We start from the raw sequence: 20,475 nt of genomic DNA on the forward strand, positions 1-20,475 counted from the left end.
TTACATATTTCTGGGAGTGTTCATTTTATGTACTAAAGTTTAGATATAAAATGACATACAGCTTAACCTAGCTTACCTGTATTGAAGCAAGTCCTACATCTTGTAGGCTAATGGATACTGTAGAAACTTTCATTGCAGGGATTCCGTCTACCTACTTGTCCCTCTCCTCCACTCATTCATTGAAAAAAAAAAAAAGTGCTTTTCTTGCTTCCACTGCCTGTAAAACTATCAGTGAATGGGGGAAAATCTGATCCATTCACAGATTGTGTTATAGTAAGTGAAAGCAGTAAAAACTTCTTAGTGGGGGCAGGTCACCATCAAGAACATTTATTTTTATTTTTTTAACTGAATTCAGCGCAGAGACTGAAAGCTATTAATTCCCTGTGTGCCATAAATTCGGAGACAGGAAGAGGACGGGGCATTCTTGTACTGGATACAGCTGCCTGCATAACATGGGAAATACTTTATTACAGGTAAGTTAGGTCACTAAAGCTGTAGGGCTAAAAATTATTTTAAGTTAAACGTTAACTTTAGATATTTGATGTTTATGTCTTACTGTATATAATGGTAGGAAATGGTGGTTTAGTCCTAATTTTGGGATGTCGTGTCATAATATACTACCATATCTAGGGACACAGATTTAAGATTTAAAAACCCAAATTCAAAACAAAGGATAGTCCTGCATCATACATAGTGTCTGTTTTTTCTGCATCCCACTCCCTCTTCCACTGGCCGGTAGGCTTGCGATGTCGTGCCAGTCTCTCTTGATCGATCTGTTCCCGCTCTTGCTTCCAGCGCATATATTCTGCTCTCTCTCTGCCTGTCATTGACAAGGTCATATCCACTTGATTTTTTCCTCCGGGTCTTCTCACCTTTGGAATAGAAAATAATTGTTAGCCACAGGGTCCTTTAACAAGGCCGAACTATTGTACTTAAAGCTGAACAGTATAACCTGCAGAAAGGACTCATATTTCTAGCCACACATGACAACCAGCCTGCTGAGCCTAGTGACCTATATTTTGCTGTATTTACAGAAAATGTAAACCCAACATTTCATACTCTAGACATGTGTCTGCTGTACCATGTACTTCTATGAATAAGTATCCAGTTCTCAGTTAGTTCCTGTTTTCCTATCAAAAACTGACCACAATAGGCATAAAGCCTTGTACACCTGGTCAGATTATTGGACAAATTTGTCAGTTTTTTGTTGGATGCTAGTCTCAAATCGAAAAAGAAGAGGGTATTAACCATCAGAAAATTATCAGACAACAGAATTCAACGTCAGAAGTGACGTAATGTGTTGAATAGTGTTGTATATGTTCTTTCATTTCTGAGCATGCCTCCAACAACTCACACAAACACATGTTTTGCCTTCCATTTCTTTTTCAAACCGAATGGGTTATTTTACAAGTTCACATATACTTTTAGCAGCACAGCAAAGTCACCTTCCCACCCCCATTCTCTGAAGCACACTGATAAGGTCATCTCTCTGATCTTTCCTCTTGTTCTGGTAGGAGATAACTGGTGGGTGGGACTCTGGTGGTCAGAATAACTTTGTAGCTCCTTGGGGAGAGTTCTGTTCACTTCCTGTCCCAGAGACGCATCAGAAAGTAGGAGGAAAACGCACATAAAAACAGACTGAAAATCCCATCAGACAGTTGTCACTGGAAAGGGTGTACCAATGAAAGATGTCCTCTTGATGCCTCTTGTTCCAGTGGCAACTGAAATACGTGGGGTATCCCTTCACTTTTTGTACTGCAGACACTAGTTGTCATTTACAATAGTCATCTAAAACCGAAAAAAAAAAAAAAAAAAGTTATTACCCGTTAACTAATTTTCCAGGATGGCTTAGAGAGGCTTCAATGATACCCATGGATATTTAGGAGGAATTTTATATATATATATATATATATATAATTCCTCCTAAATATCCATGGGTATCATTGAAGCCTCTCTGTAAGCCATCCTGGAAAATTAGTTAACGGGTAATAACTGTTTTTTTTTTTCGGTTTTAGATGACTATTGTAAATGACAACTAGTGTCTGCAGTACAAAAAGTGAAGGGATACCCCACGTATTTCAGTTGCCACTGGAACAATGTATGTGTGTATGTGTATATATATATATATATATATATATATATATATATATATATATATATATATATATATATATATATATATATATATATATATATATATATATATACATATACATATACATACATACATACATACATACACATACATACACACATATATATATATATATATATATATATATATATACACACACATATATATATATATATATACATACATACACACACACACACCCCTTTCTCCCCTCTGAATGCTGGTACGGCAGCTATGAGCATCTGGAAAGGAACTAGGTAAAAATGAACCTGGCAACTTTATGAATGACAGGAGCTCTGCCCAGAGTTGGAAGTCTGAGTTCATACGGCACATTGTGATGCTGGTGGTAAGTCATGCAGATCACTACGCCAGAAGATTGAGCCTGTAGTAGTAACAGAACATTTACCTTGACTGGCTATAGTTGTTCTGTTAGGAAGGCTGTGTAAAAGATGCACTGATGTTTTTAACATACAGAGTACTGAACCTAAACATACCAAGTCAGGTATAGGGGTCAGAGACATAGCAAGACGTGAACCCACATCTACAGGCTATAATCCCGCCCATTAGTGCTGCAAAGAACGCACCACAAGGAGCTGTCTGCATCTGCAGCAAAATGGCCGTTACACCACCAGCCATACAAGTTTATACTGCTGTATGAATCCTAAACCCTAGAAAAGATTATAGTGATCACACAACCCCAATTAAAGGGCTCAGTGATGCAAATCAATAGAACTTTACCTATTCAACTAAGATGTCAAAGTGACTGTAAACCTGATTCATGAAATTTGAGCTGGGCACATATCTGCAGTGTTTTCTTATCTCTCTTCAAAGCACCAAGTCCCGTAGCTGTCTCTGGCTCTGTTCTTCTATTATCTTCCTGATAACTTCTGACAAGTTCTTTGTCAATCTAGATAAAAGCAGCCTGTGTTTTGTGTTGGTATAGATTAGCAGAGTGCTGAACTTCCAAAAGAATATAACCCAAATAACACAAACATAAGCCCCAATGTTGAAGCAGTGAGGATCTTGGTCTGGCGCTGTGGATTGGGTGCCTCCTCTGGAACACTGCATGGAGCTTGTAGCCCTGACCACTAGGTCGGTGTTTGCTACCAAAAACATGGCTGAATCTGTTTAATTTGTACCTTTTCTCAGGGGTTACAGTTCGGGCTAAACCAGTTAGGAAAAAGTATGGACAATACACTCTTGCCCAAGCTGTGCCTCTGGAAAATACAAGGTACATTTTGAATACAGCATACAACAGACTATGTAACCTCTTGTATAAAAAATGTGGATGTATATTGACATGGCTCTAATGAGAAACAAGCACCATAAAAAGTGTTATGGTGAGTGAGGAGGATCAGGCATGTGACGAACGGCAGAAAAAACTGAAACCTAAAAAAATTTACGGACAATACTGTTTTCAATATGTGTGATGCTTACACAATATTTTCTTTTTTCTTTTCCTTTTTTACCAATTTATTTGTCTCTTCCTTCAGTTCGGCAGATCTCCTGGAGCTTGTTGCCTAGCCCTGTCCTTTTACTGGTTGGGGGGGTCCTTTGGGGGTCCATGGACTTCCCGGCACTGGGAGGGGAGACGTTCACATATATATGTCTCCCCTCGTCTTCGCACCTTCAGTATCTAAAACATCCTCTGGAGGGAGCAATACCAGTGCCGGTGGCATTCTGTGATCGCCGCCGGACGAGAGTGTGGGGACTGATGCGTGAACGGACCCCTGCACTCCTGGCTGGGGGTCCACGGTGCGTGAAGGTTCCCCTACTGACATCATGCTATTGCGTCGGAGGTCTCCAGGATACGGAGTGTCCCCCAGAACGCAGAGGGGGCGACAGGTGAGCCGCAATCAGTGGCTCAGCTGACCTGTCCCTCCTCTGTGTGGAGCCGCCCGGGGACGGACTAAGCACCTGGTATGGATTACAGCTAATTAAAATAAATACCTAAGATGCAACACAGACCAGGTTAGATCATATGATCCCTGAAGTGTGCTGGGCTATGTGATTCACTGAGCAAAAACAGGTAAGACAGTCTACATTAAGCGCAGCTATAGTTATTTATATTTCTACTTTAATGAAACATTTAAAACTTTTGTTGCAATCTAGATGTAACAGACATACTGGTACCATTCCAGAGGCTGTATACACTCTGAATGAAGTGTGTTTGGTTATCCAGCCAAGTATAAGGTAATTTAATATGCTTATTAAACAAATAGAAAACTATGATTGCCCTATTTTAACAAATAAGAAAAAATAAAATACATATTAATGCTTATTAAAAAACTGTAAGAAAATATATCAACATTTAATACTTATAACAAATTGCATTGGCCTGATTCAAGGTTATGCAGTTTTATTTCCACATACATTTTTACTTTCACGTTTAATATATAAGCACCAACATTTGCATTATATTCTTATCACCATTTAATTATCTATGATTTTCCTTTTCACTGATTAACTCACGCCCATTCACTTTATCATCATTAATGTACTTTTCCAATAATTCAAAAAATAATCTTCTTAGAAGATCACCATTCTAGTCAAGCACAAGCACCGCTCACCTTTCTATTCACAGATGGTAAAATAATTCCTACTGATTTATCAAGGCCATACTCCCTTGGTATAAATAAAGTAGTACATAGTAGGGATGCACCGAATGGGTTTTTTGGTGCCGAAACCAATACCGAAAATGAAAAATACACTAGGCCGAAAACCGAAACCGATAACGAAACAGCACCGATACCGAAAATGACTGTTTTTAAAAAATATTTTTATACAGGAGGTGGCCAGAGACTGGCGACATGGTACAGGGAGGTGGCCAGAGACTGGCGACATGGTACAGGGAGGTGGCCAGAGACTGGCGACATGGTACAGGGAGGTGGCCAGAGACTGGCGACATGGTACAGGGAGGTGGCCAGAGACTGGCGACATGGTACAGGGAGGTGGCCAGAGACTGGCGACATGGTACAGGGAGGTGGCCAGAGACTGGCGACATGGTACAGGGAGGTGGTCAGAGACTGGCGACATGGTACAGGGAGGTGGGCAGACTGGCGACATGGTACAGGGAGGTGGGCAGACTGGCAACATGATAAAAGAGATAAGTGTTGTGTCCCCTCGTGCAGCCAGTGTTGTGTCCCCTCGTGCAGCCAGTGTTGTGTCCCCTCGTGCAGCCAGTGTTGTGTCCCCTCGTGCAGCCAGTGATGCAGCAAAGAGAGAGGAGAGCCGCCTCCGCCGTCTGGTTCAATAGAGCGCCGGGAACATCACAGCTTTAATTTCAATAGCTGTGTGTTCCCCCGTCGCGCGCCGTCGCATACAGCCCCTCCACCTTGTCCGGGGATCTGTGATTGGACAGATCCCCTGTCCATTCTGGACGGGTGATCTGTCTATCAAAGTTCCCCGAACAAGGGGGAGGGGTTGTATGCGACGGGGGAACACACAGCTATTGAAATTAAAGCGGTGATGTTCCCGGCACTCTATTGAACCAGACGACGGAGGCGGCTCTCCTGCGCTATACACCTCCCATGATGGGCGGCACCAGGGGCGGGGGCGGTGCTCCGGCCCCGCCCTATTTTCGGCTCAATTATCGGCCGTTTTTTCCTTTCGGCAAGGCATTTTCGGCCGATATGTTTCGGCGGCCGAAATTTCTGTGCATCCCTAGTACATAGAAATAAAAATATTGTATTAGGGCAATATACAATTACTATTTTCTTTTGGAATATAATATATAGACACTAGATATAAAAGAAACCGTAGTCTGTCAATACCCTAGATATTTCATGCAAATTTACATCTTTTAAGATTATTACTAGACAAATGTCATTTTGATTGTTATGAGCGGCTCAGCTGATCTGTCCCTCCACTGTGTGGAGCCGCCCAGGGGCACACTAAGCACCTGGCATGGATTACAGGTAATTAAAGTAAGTAACTGAGATGCAGCACAGACCAGGTTAGATCAGCTGATCCCTGGAGTGTACTGAGCTGGGCTATGTGATTCACTGAGCAAAAACAGGTAAGACAGGCTACATTAAGCAGCAGCTATGTTTACTATTTAAATTTCCATTTTAATTAAACATTTAAAACTTTTGTTGCAATCTAGATGTAACAGACATACTGGTACTATTCCAGGGGCTGTATACTCTCTGAACAAAGTGTGTTTGGTTATCCAGCCAAGTATAAGGTAATTTACTACTACTGGTGATTAAACAAATAGAACATTGTGATTGTCCTATTCTAACAAATAAGAAAAAACTAAATCTATACTAAAGTTTATTAAAAAACTAAGAAAATAATCAACAGTTAATACCTATAATAAATTGCACTGGCCTGATTCAAGGTTATGCAGTTTCATTTTAATTCCATTTAAATGCCATATTCCCTTGGTATAAATAATTAAAGTAGTACATAGAAATAAAAATATTTTATAAAGGCAATACACAATTACTATTTTCTTTTGGAATATAACATATAGACATTAGATATAGAAAAACTGTAGTCTGTCAATACCATAGATATATTATGCAAATATACATCTTAAGATTATTACTAGACAAATGTGATTTTGATTGTTATCCCCAGGTGCTGCCGCACCCCATTAAGGTTGTGGGGAGGTCTCATTAAACCTGTCACCCCCTGTAAGCCTTTGGGCCCTAGAATTGGCTCTCCCCCCCCCCCCCCCCCCGTGTGCTGCGAGCTCTAGGACCACTTCCGGGAAGAGAGACGTGGGGTTCTTTTAAAGAAAAGTCTCTGGTCAGTGCGGAAAGAGTCCTTGGTGGATAGGGTAAATATAACAAACAGAAGGAAATAATAGTGATTATAATTAATTGAATGAAATGTTAAAACTTGTCCTCCTGCTGTACTTGCAGAAATGTGGAAATAATTTTCCCTCTTCCCCCATGAAGAAGACCGCAATATTTCCAAGGTCGAAATGCATTGGGGTATCTTGTATACCATATGATGATTCAAATTACATATGTTATGGGAATTTACTTGTATTTAATATATTTGTTTTCTGAACGGTGAAATTGTATATGCATTTCCCTCTACCAATATTAATTTTTTGCACTATGTACACCAGAGCTCATGTTTTAATAAATACTTTTTGTACCTCATGTTAACTTTGGATAATAAAACCAATACATTTTTTTTTAACTCCTTTGTTTTTCATTTGCTGCAAAAAATAAATAAAAAAAACACGTGGAAACCTTTTTGTTTGTATTTTCCATGTAACACAGGGTGTGCAGCCAACTCAGATCTCTCTATGTGTCCTTTTCAAAACATGGCTGCTAAGCCACTTCCTCTGATCTGCTTTCAAGGTAGGAGCGCAAACCACTATGCTATTGAGCTGAGCACCAAACTTCAGGACACCACAAGTCCGCACTGACCCCGGAAGAATCACCAGAGTCAAAATCGCGCATTGCCAGTGTACCCGAATCTACAGGCAGGCATGCTGACAAACAGACTCCTGTGAAGAGAGGGGGTCCCCTGGAGTAAAAATTCAAGACTCCCTTTCCAGGGCAGCCCAAGGAAGCCCGAGCTACCTGCCTCCCCAGGTTCACTGCTCCTGTTCTGGGATGCTGTAGCCAAGAGGCCCCTGGCACCTAGCACGAAGGCCAGAGTAAAATAACAAATTTCTTCAGAGTTTCTGTCTGGCCGGAGGAAACAAATACTGAGGGGATACTGCCTGCGGGCCGACTTATTATGTGGATCATGCATTTCCTGTGCTAGGTAGGAGGATCTTCTCTGTAAGCCGTCGTGGAAGATGACATGGGAAAAGGTAAATTTCTGGGCAACTAAGACTTTTAGACAGCCAAGAAACTAGTGTTTTCAGGACAGGAATAGCAGCCTCCAAGTTTCTTTCATAACAGGTTTCCTTTAGCACACAAATTTTTTAAACCCTGACTCAAGGATTGAATAAAAAACAAAAGCCATCATGTGGTTTTAAAGCAGAGTTCCACCCAAAAGACAAAGCTTCACTTACCTGCCTTTGCGCCCCCCCCCACCCCCACCAGATTTGGCAGGTAACTGTTAAGTCAAAAGTGTAGTGTAAGCGCTCTGCTTATATGACTTAAGATGATCCAAAATGGTATGTGCTCATGTATACTAAAACATGAAAAAAATAATAACCCCCAAAGAGACAGGGGTGATGCTACAAAGTAACAAAAATTTAAAAATACATAGAAAGTGACCTCTAAATATGTGTATAGACAAAAAATAAATATCAAAATATGTGTATAAACAAACAATATTTGTATAGAAACTGTATAAATAATTATCCCAGTGATAAGACAACCAAAAACTGTAAATGAATGATCACAGTAATAAAGTTCATAGATGTGCATATAGTCCAGATAAACATGCAATTTATCAATCCGGATGTATTGTGATGACAACAAAAATTCCTGTGGTATTGTGATCGAAGAAAATAGTATTTCACCCTGTGACGATCCCACCACCTTATAGGGCACGAGCTTACCAGATCTAAATGACCCTAGTAGACATACGCCTCAGGGGTCAAACAAAGCTTGTGATCTCAGCCAGTGTAATGGATATACCGATCATGGCATTTGCGACTCCAACAAACGACTAGATGAAGTAAGAATTCCTCAAGTACAAGTCCGACAACAACTCAGGCATGGGGAATGAAAAAATAAAGCCAACATGGCATAATAACGTTTTTAAAAAACTCTTTAATAAAAATATGGCTAAAACTCACATTTCCAAGATGGGTAATACAGCATATCAGAGAGAAAAAGATGGCAGTAGCAGAGTCCTCCCAAGGGAGGACTCTGCTACTGCCATCTTTTTCTCTCTGATATGCTGTATTACCCATCTTGGAAATGTGAGTTTTAGCCATATTTTTATTAAAGAGTTTTTTAAAAACGTTATTATGCCATGTTGGCTTTATTTTTTCATTCCCCATGCCTGAGTTGTTGTCGGACTTGTACTTGAGGAATTCTTACTTCATCTAGTCGTTTGTTGGAGTCGCAAATGCCATGATCGGTATATCCATTACACTGGCTGAGATCACAAGCTTTGTTTGACCCCTGAGGCGTATGTCTACTAGGGTCATTTAGATCTGGTAAGCTCGTGCCCTATAAGGTGGTGGGATCGTCACAGGGTGAAATACTATTTTCTTCGATCACAATACCACAGGAATTTTTGTTGTCATCACAATACATCCGGATTGATAAATTGCATGTTTATCTGGACTATATGCACATCTATGAACTTTATTACTGTGATCATTCATTTACAGTTTTTGGTTGTCTTATCACTGGGATAATTATTTATACAGTTTCTATACAAATATTGTTTGTTTATACACATATTTTGATATTTATTTTTTGTCTATACACATATTTAGAGGTCACTTTCTATGTATTTTTAAATTTTTGTTACTTTGTAGCATCACCCCTGTCTCTTTGGGGGTTATTATTTTTTTCATGTTTTAGTATACATGAGCACATACCATTTTGGATCATCTTAAGTCATATAAGCAGAGCGCTTACACTACACTTTTGACATATCTCTCAGCTAAAAGGGTCCCTAATTTTAGCGTGTCAGCAGCCGATCGCTTATATATTTTTCTTTTCTTCTTTCCATTTGCGCAATATTGTTGTTATAGATTTAGGTAACTGTTAAGTACCACTTCTAAATTGATTTTGATGCAATGTGTAAAAGATATTCTACAGCTCTATAATATATCAGCAGTGGACATCGCTTGCTCTGTATTGCAGTAGGAGCTAGGTTCGGCATATCCCCCACACTACACAAAATTCAGCTCAAGCATATATTTTAGGAAGACTATTAGATAACCAAGCAAAAGAAAACTCCTGCCAGTAACTAATAACCTCAGCTACTTACATGGCTTTCCTTCTCCCGGTCCATACCAGTTTTCACCTTCTCAAAATCAGGACCTCCCCAGTTTCTGATGTGCCTGCGGCTGCCCTCTTTTCGGTCGACATCTGCAATAGGACCTGTCCTCCTAGGGTCATCGAGAAAGTTGCGAATTGGATTTTTTTCTCTTACTCCATCCTTGGTGAAATATAAAAATAATTAAACCAAACGGTGTAAACCTGCTGAGAATTTAAAAAAAGCTGCACACTATCTTCATTGAGCTTGCATGCTCTCTCTGTGCCTGTGCCAGTTTCCTTTGAGTACTCAGTTTCTTCCAACGCTTCAACGATATGCTAGAAGGTATCTAGTAGTATGTGAGATGGAGACCTTTAAAATTATGCGTTTGTGGGCAGGGATTGATATGAATGTGCAGTAGATACAAAAACAGTCACTTCCAACACTAATAGGTCTTCCAAGGTGTGGAGTAACAGATGTCAGATGAAATGGTGGTGTGAAAGGTATATATGGTATTCAAAACTAGGTGGATGCTGCCTTCCTCAGATGGGGTGATCCAAAAGGAACTACAAGAAAAACAGAAATGGAAGGCGCACACACCTAGTGCATAAAAAAATATAATTTAATAATAAAAATGTTTTAAGTGGGTACTCACAAAATGCAACTGACAAAAGGCCATAAAAACAATGCATGGACATGCACGGAACACGGGTGCCTTGAAAAAGTATTCATACCCCTTGAAATTTTCCACATGTTTTCATGTTACAACCAAAAATATAAATGTATTTTATTGGGATTTTGTGAGATCGACTAACACAAAGTGGCACATAATTGTGAAGTGGAAGGAAAATTATAAAATGGTTTTCCAAATGTTTTACAAATATGTGAAAAGTGTGGGGTGCTTTTGTATTCAGCCCCCTTTAATCTGGTACCCCTAACTAAAATCCCTCCAACCTTGACTTGTCTCAAAGCATAATGCTGTCACCATCATGCTTCATTGTGGGCATGGTGGGTTTTTTTTGTGTTGGTTTTGTACTAAACATACTTTTTGGAATTATGGCTAAATAGTTCAATCTTAGTCTCAAACCAGAACACATTTTCCCACATGCTTTTGGCAGACTTGATGTAGGTTTTTGCAAAATGTAGCCATGCTTAGATGTTTTTCTTAGTAAGAAAACTCTTGTCTTGTCACCCTACCCCACAGCCAATAAGGGAGATTGTTGTGCAAACTACTAACTCCAATTAGCCTTCACTGAAGTAATAGGTCTATGGGTTCACTTACTTTTTCTCCTGCACTGTCAATTTTTAATGGGTGTATTCAAAAAAGACACAAGAAGTTAGAATTGTTTGTGCGTTATCAGCTTAAGCACATTGTGTTTGTCTATGGTTGAGACTTAGAGGATCAGATCACATTTTATGGCAAATTACTGCAGTTAATGCCAAGGGGTTCACATACTTTTTTTAAACCTCTCTGACTCGAAGGCCATAGATATATGCTATAAGTAAACGTCAATATAAATCTTTCTATGTATGCTACCACAGGTATAACAATTTAAGACAGAATATACAATTTCCTAAATAACGGTAAATACTGGTTCTTTTTAAAGGGTCGGGCCACTTAATTTTTTTTTTTTTTTTTTTTTGTTTTGTAGTAGAAGCATATGAGAACACCCTGTCAGTTTTTTTTTGCCATCTCTCCCGATTGAGGGGATTCACCCTCACTTTGTCCCGGTTACTGTCTTCATGGAAAGAAAACCACAGCTGTGGGCTGTCAACAGAACAGGAACAAAGGTTAACTCTTCCAAAGGAGACAGTTAAAGGTTAACTCTTCTGGGGACAACGGATTTCCTCTCGCTAAGTTGTAAATATTCTCAAGGAGAAACACTGGGTACTGCTGGCCATATAAGGAGTTGGCAGCACAATTCCACCAGAATCTTTTGTCCTGATTTAGGTTCTAGGTCATCAACTTGTGATAGCTCTTAGGTCATGTTCAGACCAAATCTGACTTTGAAATTTCATGACTTCAAAGCCACAGGTCAGCGAGACTTCAGGTCCGTCTTGGCTAACATCTGTACGACTTCATGCACAGATGCCTATGCAAGAGTGGCAGCTAAAATTGCAAAAAAAAAAAAAAAAAGTAGTGCAGGAACCTTTTTTTTTCAAATCGGTGCGGCACCACAAAGCTGGCACTGCACCAATTTGCGACATTGCCGACAATAGGGTACAACCTGTCGTGCGATTTGGACCTGACAAATCGCATGACCAGTCACACCACTGTGAACGGGGACTTAAAGGCTTAGTCCATCTTTGTGACCTTGTTTCATGTCTGTGAATGGAACGCATACAAGTCTCAACTGACACCGCGGTACTATGGATCTCATTGATGACACTGCACTTGTAGTCCGTTGTTTACATCCTCCAGCACCATGATTGTAGCTTCATACCTCCATATAAACCTGGGGCAAGAGGGTGAGCTGGTACATGCCACACCGACTGCAGTTGCAATGCTTTGCAGGCCTGAATGCTAAAAATTATAAAATGTACTTTTTTTTATCAACGTGGGTGCGTTTAATTTTTCTTAAGGGTGGACTATGCCTTTAATATGTGCTAAAGTGGTTTCTCATTAACATTATAACATGAAATGGGCAGAGCTGACCTTGTTCCTTAGGTGATGCGATAGGTCAAAGGGTAATACAAGTTAAAAAAAAATAAAAAAAGTTTTGCCTTTAGTTATCTTTTTTGGTAAATACACACCCTTTGACTCCTTTCATACTCTGCAATCTTTTCCATCTCCTCGTTCATCTTTTCTATATTCTGCTTTCTTTTCTCCTCCCATTCCTGGTTAAAAAAAAAAAAAAAAATCTATGAACAAAATCTATTTAGTTATAAATGTAAAAGCTAAACGATAGATGACAAAATAATTGTTATACCTTGACCTTTCTGTCAGGTCCCTCTAAGTTTCCACCATGACCACCACCTCTGCCTGGCGTGCCTTCACCTCTGCCTGGCGTGCCTTCACCTCTGCCTGGCGTGCCTTCACCTCTGCCTGGCGTGCCTTCACCTCTGCCTGGCGTGCCTTCACCTCTGCCTGGCGTGCCTTCACCTCTGCCTGGCGTGCCTTCACCTCTGCCTGGCGTGCCTTCACCTCTGCCTCTGGCTGCACCTCTTCCGCCTCTAGGAATCGCTGCCCACTGGTCTACTGGAGGGCCTTCTTTAGCTACCCGTGGACTTCCCTTTGGCCCTTCTGCACCTTGGCTCCTCCTACCTCTTGCTGGCCTTTCAGGTGTGTGGGTGTAGTCACCATCTATTTTGAAAAGGTCTCCTGGTCTGTCAAAATGTGGGCTCCGCCCTCCTGTGTGAGCTCCTGTTCGGCCACTTGTCCTTTGGGTGGGGCTTTTTGGAGAGGTTTCGGTACGAGTAGGGGTGTGTAAGCCTCGAGGAGAATTACTATCACTTACAATTCTTTTCTCCTGTAATATGGAAAAAAAACAAGCATGCTAAATAAAACAAAATACCAAAAGGTGCATTGCTATATTTCTAAATACCAAACCATCATGATAACTTTGGCAGGGTGCTTAATCCAACAGTTAACATTCTTTGGCTTCATGCACATAGGAAAAACTGCATTTGCAATAAAACTAACAGGAGAAAGTCAGCATTACAAACTCACCTAAGTTGTGTTTTTTCAAACCATTTTAGGGGAGTTTAGCAGCATTTAGAGTTTGGGAATTTACTTCATTGGCCAGAATTTTAAATTTATTCTGGCCATTGAAATGAATAAATGCTGATGTGCTAATGTTGCCTTTTTAACTTTTTACCACGGTGATGGTGTTTTTACCAAGAATTTATTTTCTATTTGTTAATTATATAAAATGATCCTGTGATTAAGCTGCATGGTCCTATTGTGACTTCCTATTTCGGGTTCTTTAATCCCCCCCCCCCCCCCCAACTCCTATTACATGCGTTTGGGTCACTTGGATCACGCCCCCAATTTGAGGGGAGTCAGCAATCACCAGGGATGCTATCTAGTTGGCTTATTAAAGCCTGACAGGGATATCCACTAGTGAGAGACTGGCTATTTCCCTTTTTTCATAGTTCTAAGGACACAAGGAAAGAAACTATATATCCCTGAGAGATATGAAAAAGGAAAATGAAGGCCACTTATTTTTTTAAAGGGTAAATTTTATTTAGATTTTCAAAGATAATGTAAATCCACATTTCTCCAATGTAAGTACATAAATGTTATAAACCTAACTTCAAACCTGCATATCATAGTGCACGTACAATGTATATATCATTTGTGTTTGTTACTTCTGAACAATAAAATCACTGCACATTTTACATTTCAGGAAGTGTTCTTTCCCAACAATCTCGTAAACATCCTAACGCACTTTTAACTATGTAAGCTTGATTCTAAAGTTTGTTTCCATCCATCTCTGACCTACCACCCCTCCCTTCTTTTATCCTATCACTCCATCTCCTGAAGTGCACTTTAGCCATCCTGCCCACTCCTTATCAAAATTTCTTAGAGCTGCCTCAAGTCAGCTTATACACTGGGAGTGGTCTGTTTCATAGTTAGTTAGGTTGAATAAAGACACCAGTCCATCCAGTTCAACCTGAGTGAGTGTCTACAATTGTCCCCATCAACCTCTGTTGATGAGGTCTATCTAAATTTTGTAGAGATGTAGGTACCAAATCCCTCCATCTAAGAGCCAGAGCTTTCTTAGCATAACAAAAGAGTATTCTCAGTAGTGTTTTCTGCAATGTGGATATTTTTTCCTCCTCCAGATCTCCCAACAGGCACCTGGCCGGGGAGTAAATATTAGGAAGAGGCAAGGGGTCTTCTAAATAATGAAGGACTGTCTTCCAAAATCTAACGAACTAACTATCATAAGACATTGTCAAACCATATGAAAAAAAAAAAAAATGAAAAAAAAAAAAAAAAAAAAGGAGTCTCCTTCTGCTTCCCTTACATCTATAGCATTTTGGCGATTCCAGCCTTCCCATTTTGTGTAACCGCTGTGGTGTGTAGTATATTCTGTGCAAGTAGTTAAATTGCAATAATTTGTCCTTGGCTGAAATCATTGATGAAAGCATTGGGTATCCAAGGCCTCAGTCCAAGATTCCTCCGTGATGGACAGGCTGTCTGCCTTCTATTGTGCAGACATCCTGTCCATCCTAGTGGAGGAGGACATCAATAGAGTGAAATAGTATTTAGAAATTAGCTTAGAGTGGTCCTCTTCAGCTATCAATTTTTCGAGACCCAACGAGGTAAGCACCCCCCCCCCCCCCCCACCACCACCACCATATTCTGCGGTTACTGCATGACGCAGTTGTAGGTACCGGAAAAATAATGCGTTAGGTATCTCGTATTCGGCCCTCAGGTCTATAAACATTCTAAAGATTCTATCTCTGAATAGTTGATGAGCATATTCGATCCCAATCCCTCCCATTCTAGCGTTACACATATGGAATATCTTATAGGACAATTTTAGTATATCCGCACCTTGTGTAGGGTACGGGCCATTCTTGTATAAAATATTAATTAAGGCCTCATATGAATGGACCTGAGCTGCCCGAGTGGCCACAGAGGCAATATCCATTTTTGGGAACCCCCACCAGTGCACATGCGTTAACTGGGCCACTAGATAGTAGCACTGTAGATGCGGCAATGCCAGACCCCTAGCTCGTATTGGCAAGTACAATGTGTTCACACTTTAGCTGGTTTGGCTCCCCAGAGGAAGGACTTAAACATCTTATTGATTTCTATAAATAGTTTCTTAGGGATGTATACTGTTGCCTGCCACAGCAAGTATAGAAACCTGGGAGGTAAATAATTTAATAAATGTTTATTCTTCCCAGGAGGTTGAGAGGCAGCTTGTTCCATGTCTGGAGATTCTCCTTCAATCTCAGCATCAGAGGAGATAATCACTGATATACTTGTTCAATGGCAGCTGAATCTCAACCCCAGATAATGAAATTGGGAAACCACTCGCAGAGGGACCTCTGGGGGCATCACATCAGGTTTATACTCGGGGCTGATCGGGAGGATTATGGATTTATTCAGATTTACCTTGAAGCCAGAGTATGCGCCGAATCTGGAGATGCTATCTATTGCCCTCCCCAGGGAGTCCCCTGCCTTTGAATGAAGGCCACTTTGGTCCCTACTCAAGCATAAATGACGTGAGGCCAACATAAGCATTGCTGATTAAAACCCAATGCTCATCTCCAACACAGAACAATAGGTTGAAATTGGATCCACACGTATGCATTTTTAGTGCATTTTGCAGATTAGCACTACAGAACGTGTTCCATAGGAAACCATGGTAAATGGACTGTAGTTCAAACATGCAAAATGCACTAAAAATGCATAGGTGTGAATCCAGCCTTAAATCACTCTTGTCAAATACAAGTCCGATCTGTTAAATTTACTCACTACTTATAGTAAACATAATTTACAAATTTTAGCAGAACGAGAAGTACATAGTGTTATTCTCACTGATAGCCACATTTGTACCCCACCAACCAATTAGCAACACTGTGTTGAAAGGTGACATGGTTTGATTTGGATGTAAACCCAATTCATGAAATTTGAGATGGGCACATATATCTGCAGTGTTTTCTTAGCTCTCTTTAAAGCACTAATTCCTGTGGCTTTCTCCTGCTCTGTTCTTCTATTATCAGCCTGATGACTTGTAAATAATAAGTTCTCCAGCACGAAATAAAACCAGCTTTAAAATTTGCATCTGAGAGGTTGCTATAAATAAATTAACAGACAGCTAAACTATTCACAGAACAGCTCTGAGAGTCTCTGACTATGTGGAGAGGGGGGCCTTTCCTCCAGTCAGCTGTCTTGGCTGTATGCCCAGACTTCACACTCAGTGCTAAACAGGAAGAGAAAACCACCAACACAAAACCTCTCAACTTTCTAAAGAATATATAAAGCTGAACACAGCAGATATTCATGTAAAACTTATGTAGGGAGATTTGTTTCATCTCTGTGTATCATCTGAGACTGTTCGCTTCACTGGGTATATGTGAGGGTTTACATAATGTCACCTACGTGCCAAGAGGATACTCTCAAAAGGCACTTTTTTTTTTCTTAGGTTCTCATTGACAGGGAAATCAGAACTATTTGGCATGATGGGCACACAGTTGATATTGTCAGAGGAACCATCTCTTTTGTGTTATCTTTTATAAGGAAATTAGAAATTTTGATTGCCACGATGTGCGGATGTCGACCAAGAACTGTTTTTATTTACTAGTCATGTGCTACAGAACTCAAGACAAGGGCAAAGTGCTCTTATATAGTCTGCTATTGTAAAGTAATGTCTGACTGTAAATAAAGTAGCTGCAGCTGCTGGGACATGTTACACCCTAAATACAAGTGGAACATGTAAAATGTTCAAAAGGTGAACTCATCCTTTAACCTGATCTTTATGGTGTGCCCCTTCCCCTCCCTGTGGTCTTTATGGGGTGTCGAACTCCCACCCTGTAAAACCTAGATCACTTCCAACTTGGAGAAAATGGAAAAGAAGTCCCGGGCTGATCTAGAGGGGAAGTGGGGAAGTGTTTAGGGATGGGTAGGACAAGTAGTGGGCCGTTTTTTTACCACAATGCATTAAATGCATTAGGATAAAAACCTTTTAATGTTAACACACTATAACACGTCATAACAATGATAAAAAAAAAAACATACTAATTATTATGTATGGCACAATGCAGCGATTTCCTCCCCTAGTTACAACATTAAGTTGAGAGGCAGTTTTATGCTAAAGAAGCATTAAGCAAACACAGGTATTGACCCTCAGGTGGAAGTCAATGTCACCAATACCCAGCTCTCCTCACAGTAACAGTCGTGGTAATTGGGTGCACAGCTGTGCTCATTGTTATTTGTACATGACTTATATGTACATCAAGATGCAGGAAAAGGTTCTCACCCCAGCAGATACATCTAGTGTTATTGAGAAATTCTCCTTTTCTTTTCGTGCTTTGTCTGGCTCACCATCTGGAATTTTGACTTTTCTTGGAGTCGTCACAGCCATGCCCTCTTGCTCTGCCCTTTTCCGATCCTCCTCAATCAGCTAGAAGAAAAAAAAAGCAAGCTTTGGTGCACCAATGGTAGTAAAAAAAAAAAAAATAATAATTATATAAATTAATAATATATATATATATATATATATTTTTTTTTGGTCCATAAAAGGTTATATGGACATTTCAGGCAGACTTAGGAATAACACACCTTATACCCAAGCAGATCTGCTGTTGTGTCTCCAGTAAATAAAAAAAAAAAAAAACTTCTTTAAATGAGCCTTATGCAGGTTTGTGCCATAATGGGTCAATATTTTAGTAAAGATTCAAACGGAGCCCTCCAGCGCAGAGCTGTCACTGCTCCCAACACTTCCATCTTTACCTGGTCTTCCTTCCGGGTCCACACACTCATGCCATGAATGGAGAGCGCACTGTGCATGAGCCAGTGAGGCCATCGGCTGGAGCTGATGTAAAGGTCTCCTAAAACAGCATACGTTTAGGATATATTCATGGTACCTACAATCTTACCCGTAGGGAAAAATTCATTAAGGTTTTACTACCACTTTAAAGGAGATCCAATAGTGATGAAAAAGCAAAACAGCTTCAACTAAAGTAAGCTGGAGTTGAACATAAACAGCAAAAGTTGTAATACACCTGCAGACAACCAGATACACTTAGGGCAAAATGGGCCCTTAATGTATTCCAGCAGCATTGTAAAAACAGAGCAAGTGTATCTGCAGATTTTTATTTTTTATTTTTTGCATTAGCTTGACATTGACAAAAGGTGAAGCAGTCTTGCAGGCAGAGGTGCTCTGCATAAATCTTTCAAATTGGCAAATTGCTGCACAGAGAAGTGGAGTCTAGTAATGTTTCAAAGAGTAAGAGCACTTAAAATATCTGTATATCTGTTTTTTTTTTCCTCTAAACTCCTCTTATTCAAATACTAAATAGCAGTACATACCTTAAGTGTAGATAAAAGCATAAGTAAGTTGCCAGATTAATTTCAAGATTTTGGGCCTTCCCGGTGGTTGCTACAATAGTTTGCCGCGACTATGCACTCTATACTGTTGTTGCACACTATTGTAAATGGATCTAAGAAAGCAATCTCCAGCACTGCAATGTCAGCACTGTCCTCCATCACCATAACTTACATAGTGTCCCAGGTTCAGAGTTTTTGCCCATTCTGATTGGCTGGGCCCAGGTGACATACTGTATCTCACAAGTAAGTACATCCCACATTTTGTAAATATTTTATTACATCTTTTCATGCGACAAAACTGAAGAAATTACACTTTGCTACAATGTAAAGTAGTAAGAGTGTACAGCTTGTATAACTGTACATTTTCTGTACCCTCAAAATAACACACAGCCATCAATCTCTAAACCGCTGGCAAAAAAAAAAAGTGAGTACACCCCTAAGTGAAAATGTCCAAATTGGGCCCAATTAGCCATATTTCTTCCCCAGTGTCATGTGACTTGTTAGTGTTACAAGGTCTCAGGTGTGAATGGGGAGTAGGTGTGTAAAATTTACCGCTCTCACTCTCTCATACTGGTCACTGGAAGTTCAACATAGCACCCGATGGCGAAGAACTCTAAAATAAAAGAATAAAAGTTGAGTGCACAGGCATCATATTCAGAGGCTGTCTTTGGGAAATAGACATATGAGCGCTGCCAGCATTGCTGCAGAGGTTGAAAGGGTGGGGGTCAGCCTGTCAGTGCTCAGACCATACACCGCACACTGCATCAAACTGGCCTGCATGGCTGTCATTCCAGAAGGAAACCTCTTCTAAAGATGAGGCACAAGAAAGCCTGCAAACAGTTTGCTGAGGACAAGCAGACTAAGGACATGGATTACTGGAACCATGTCTGTGGTATGATGAGACCAAGATAAACTTATTTGGGTTAAATGGTGTAGAGCGTGTCGGCAGCAACCAGGTGAGGAATAAAAAAAAACAAGTGTGTCTTGCCTACAGTCAAGCATGGTGGTGGAAGTGTCATGGTCTGGGGCTGCATGAGTGCTGCCGGCACTGAGGCGCTACAGTTCATTGAGGGAACCATGAATGCCAACATGAACTGTGATATACTGAAGCAGAGACGAATGAGAATGACCCCAAACACACCTCAAAGATGATCACTGCCTTGCTAAAGAAGCAGAGGGTAAAGGTGATGGACTGGCCAAGCATGTCACCAGATCTAAACCCTATTGAGCATCTGTGGGGCATCCTCGAACCGAAGGTGGAAGAGCGCAGGGTCTCAAACATCCACCAGCTCCTCAATGTTGTTATGGAGGAGTGGAAGAGGGCTCCAGTGGCAACTTATGAAGCTCTGGTAAACTCCATGCCCAAGAGGCTTAAGGCAGTGCTGGATAATAATTGTGGCCACACAATATATTGACACTTTGGGCCCAATTTGGACATTTTCATTTAGGGGTGTACTCACTTTTATTGTCA

The 20,475-nt window shown here is 40.5% G+C and overlaps 1 protein-coding gene across 5 annotated transcripts in view; it reads right to left on the reverse strand.

The window, feature by feature from the left end:
* Positions 1-20,475, reverse strand: part of CCDC9 (coiled-coil domain containing 9) — a 128,399-nt gene that overhangs the window by 98,940 nt on the left and 8,984 nt on the right. For all 5 annotated transcript variants that reach the window (XM_077456860.1, XM_077456697.1, XM_077456615.1 and 2 more), the window contains exons 4-8: positions 17,935-18,078; positions 12,925-13,464; positions 12,749-12,832; positions 10,007-10,177; positions 691-872 (exon numbers count right to left, since the gene is read on the reverse strand). In XM_077456860.1, coding sequence (XP_077312986.1) covers positions 691-872; positions 10,007-10,177; positions 12,749-12,832; positions 12,925-13,464; positions 17,935-18,078 — 1,121 coding nt within the window. The remainder of the gene's footprint in view (positions 1-690; positions 873-10,006; positions 10,178-12,748; positions 12,833-12,924; positions 13,465-17,934; positions 18,079-20,475) is intronic.

The sequence above is a fragment of the Lithobates pipiens genome, unplaced genomic scaffold (assembly GCF_037356315.1).
Source record: "Lithobates pipiens isolate NorthernLeopardFrog02 unplaced genomic scaffold, aLitPip1_a1.2 Scaffold_1, whole genome shotgun sequence".
Taxonomy (NCBI): domain Eukaryota; kingdom Metazoa; phylum Chordata; class Amphibia; order Anura; family Ranidae; genus Lithobates; species Lithobates pipiens.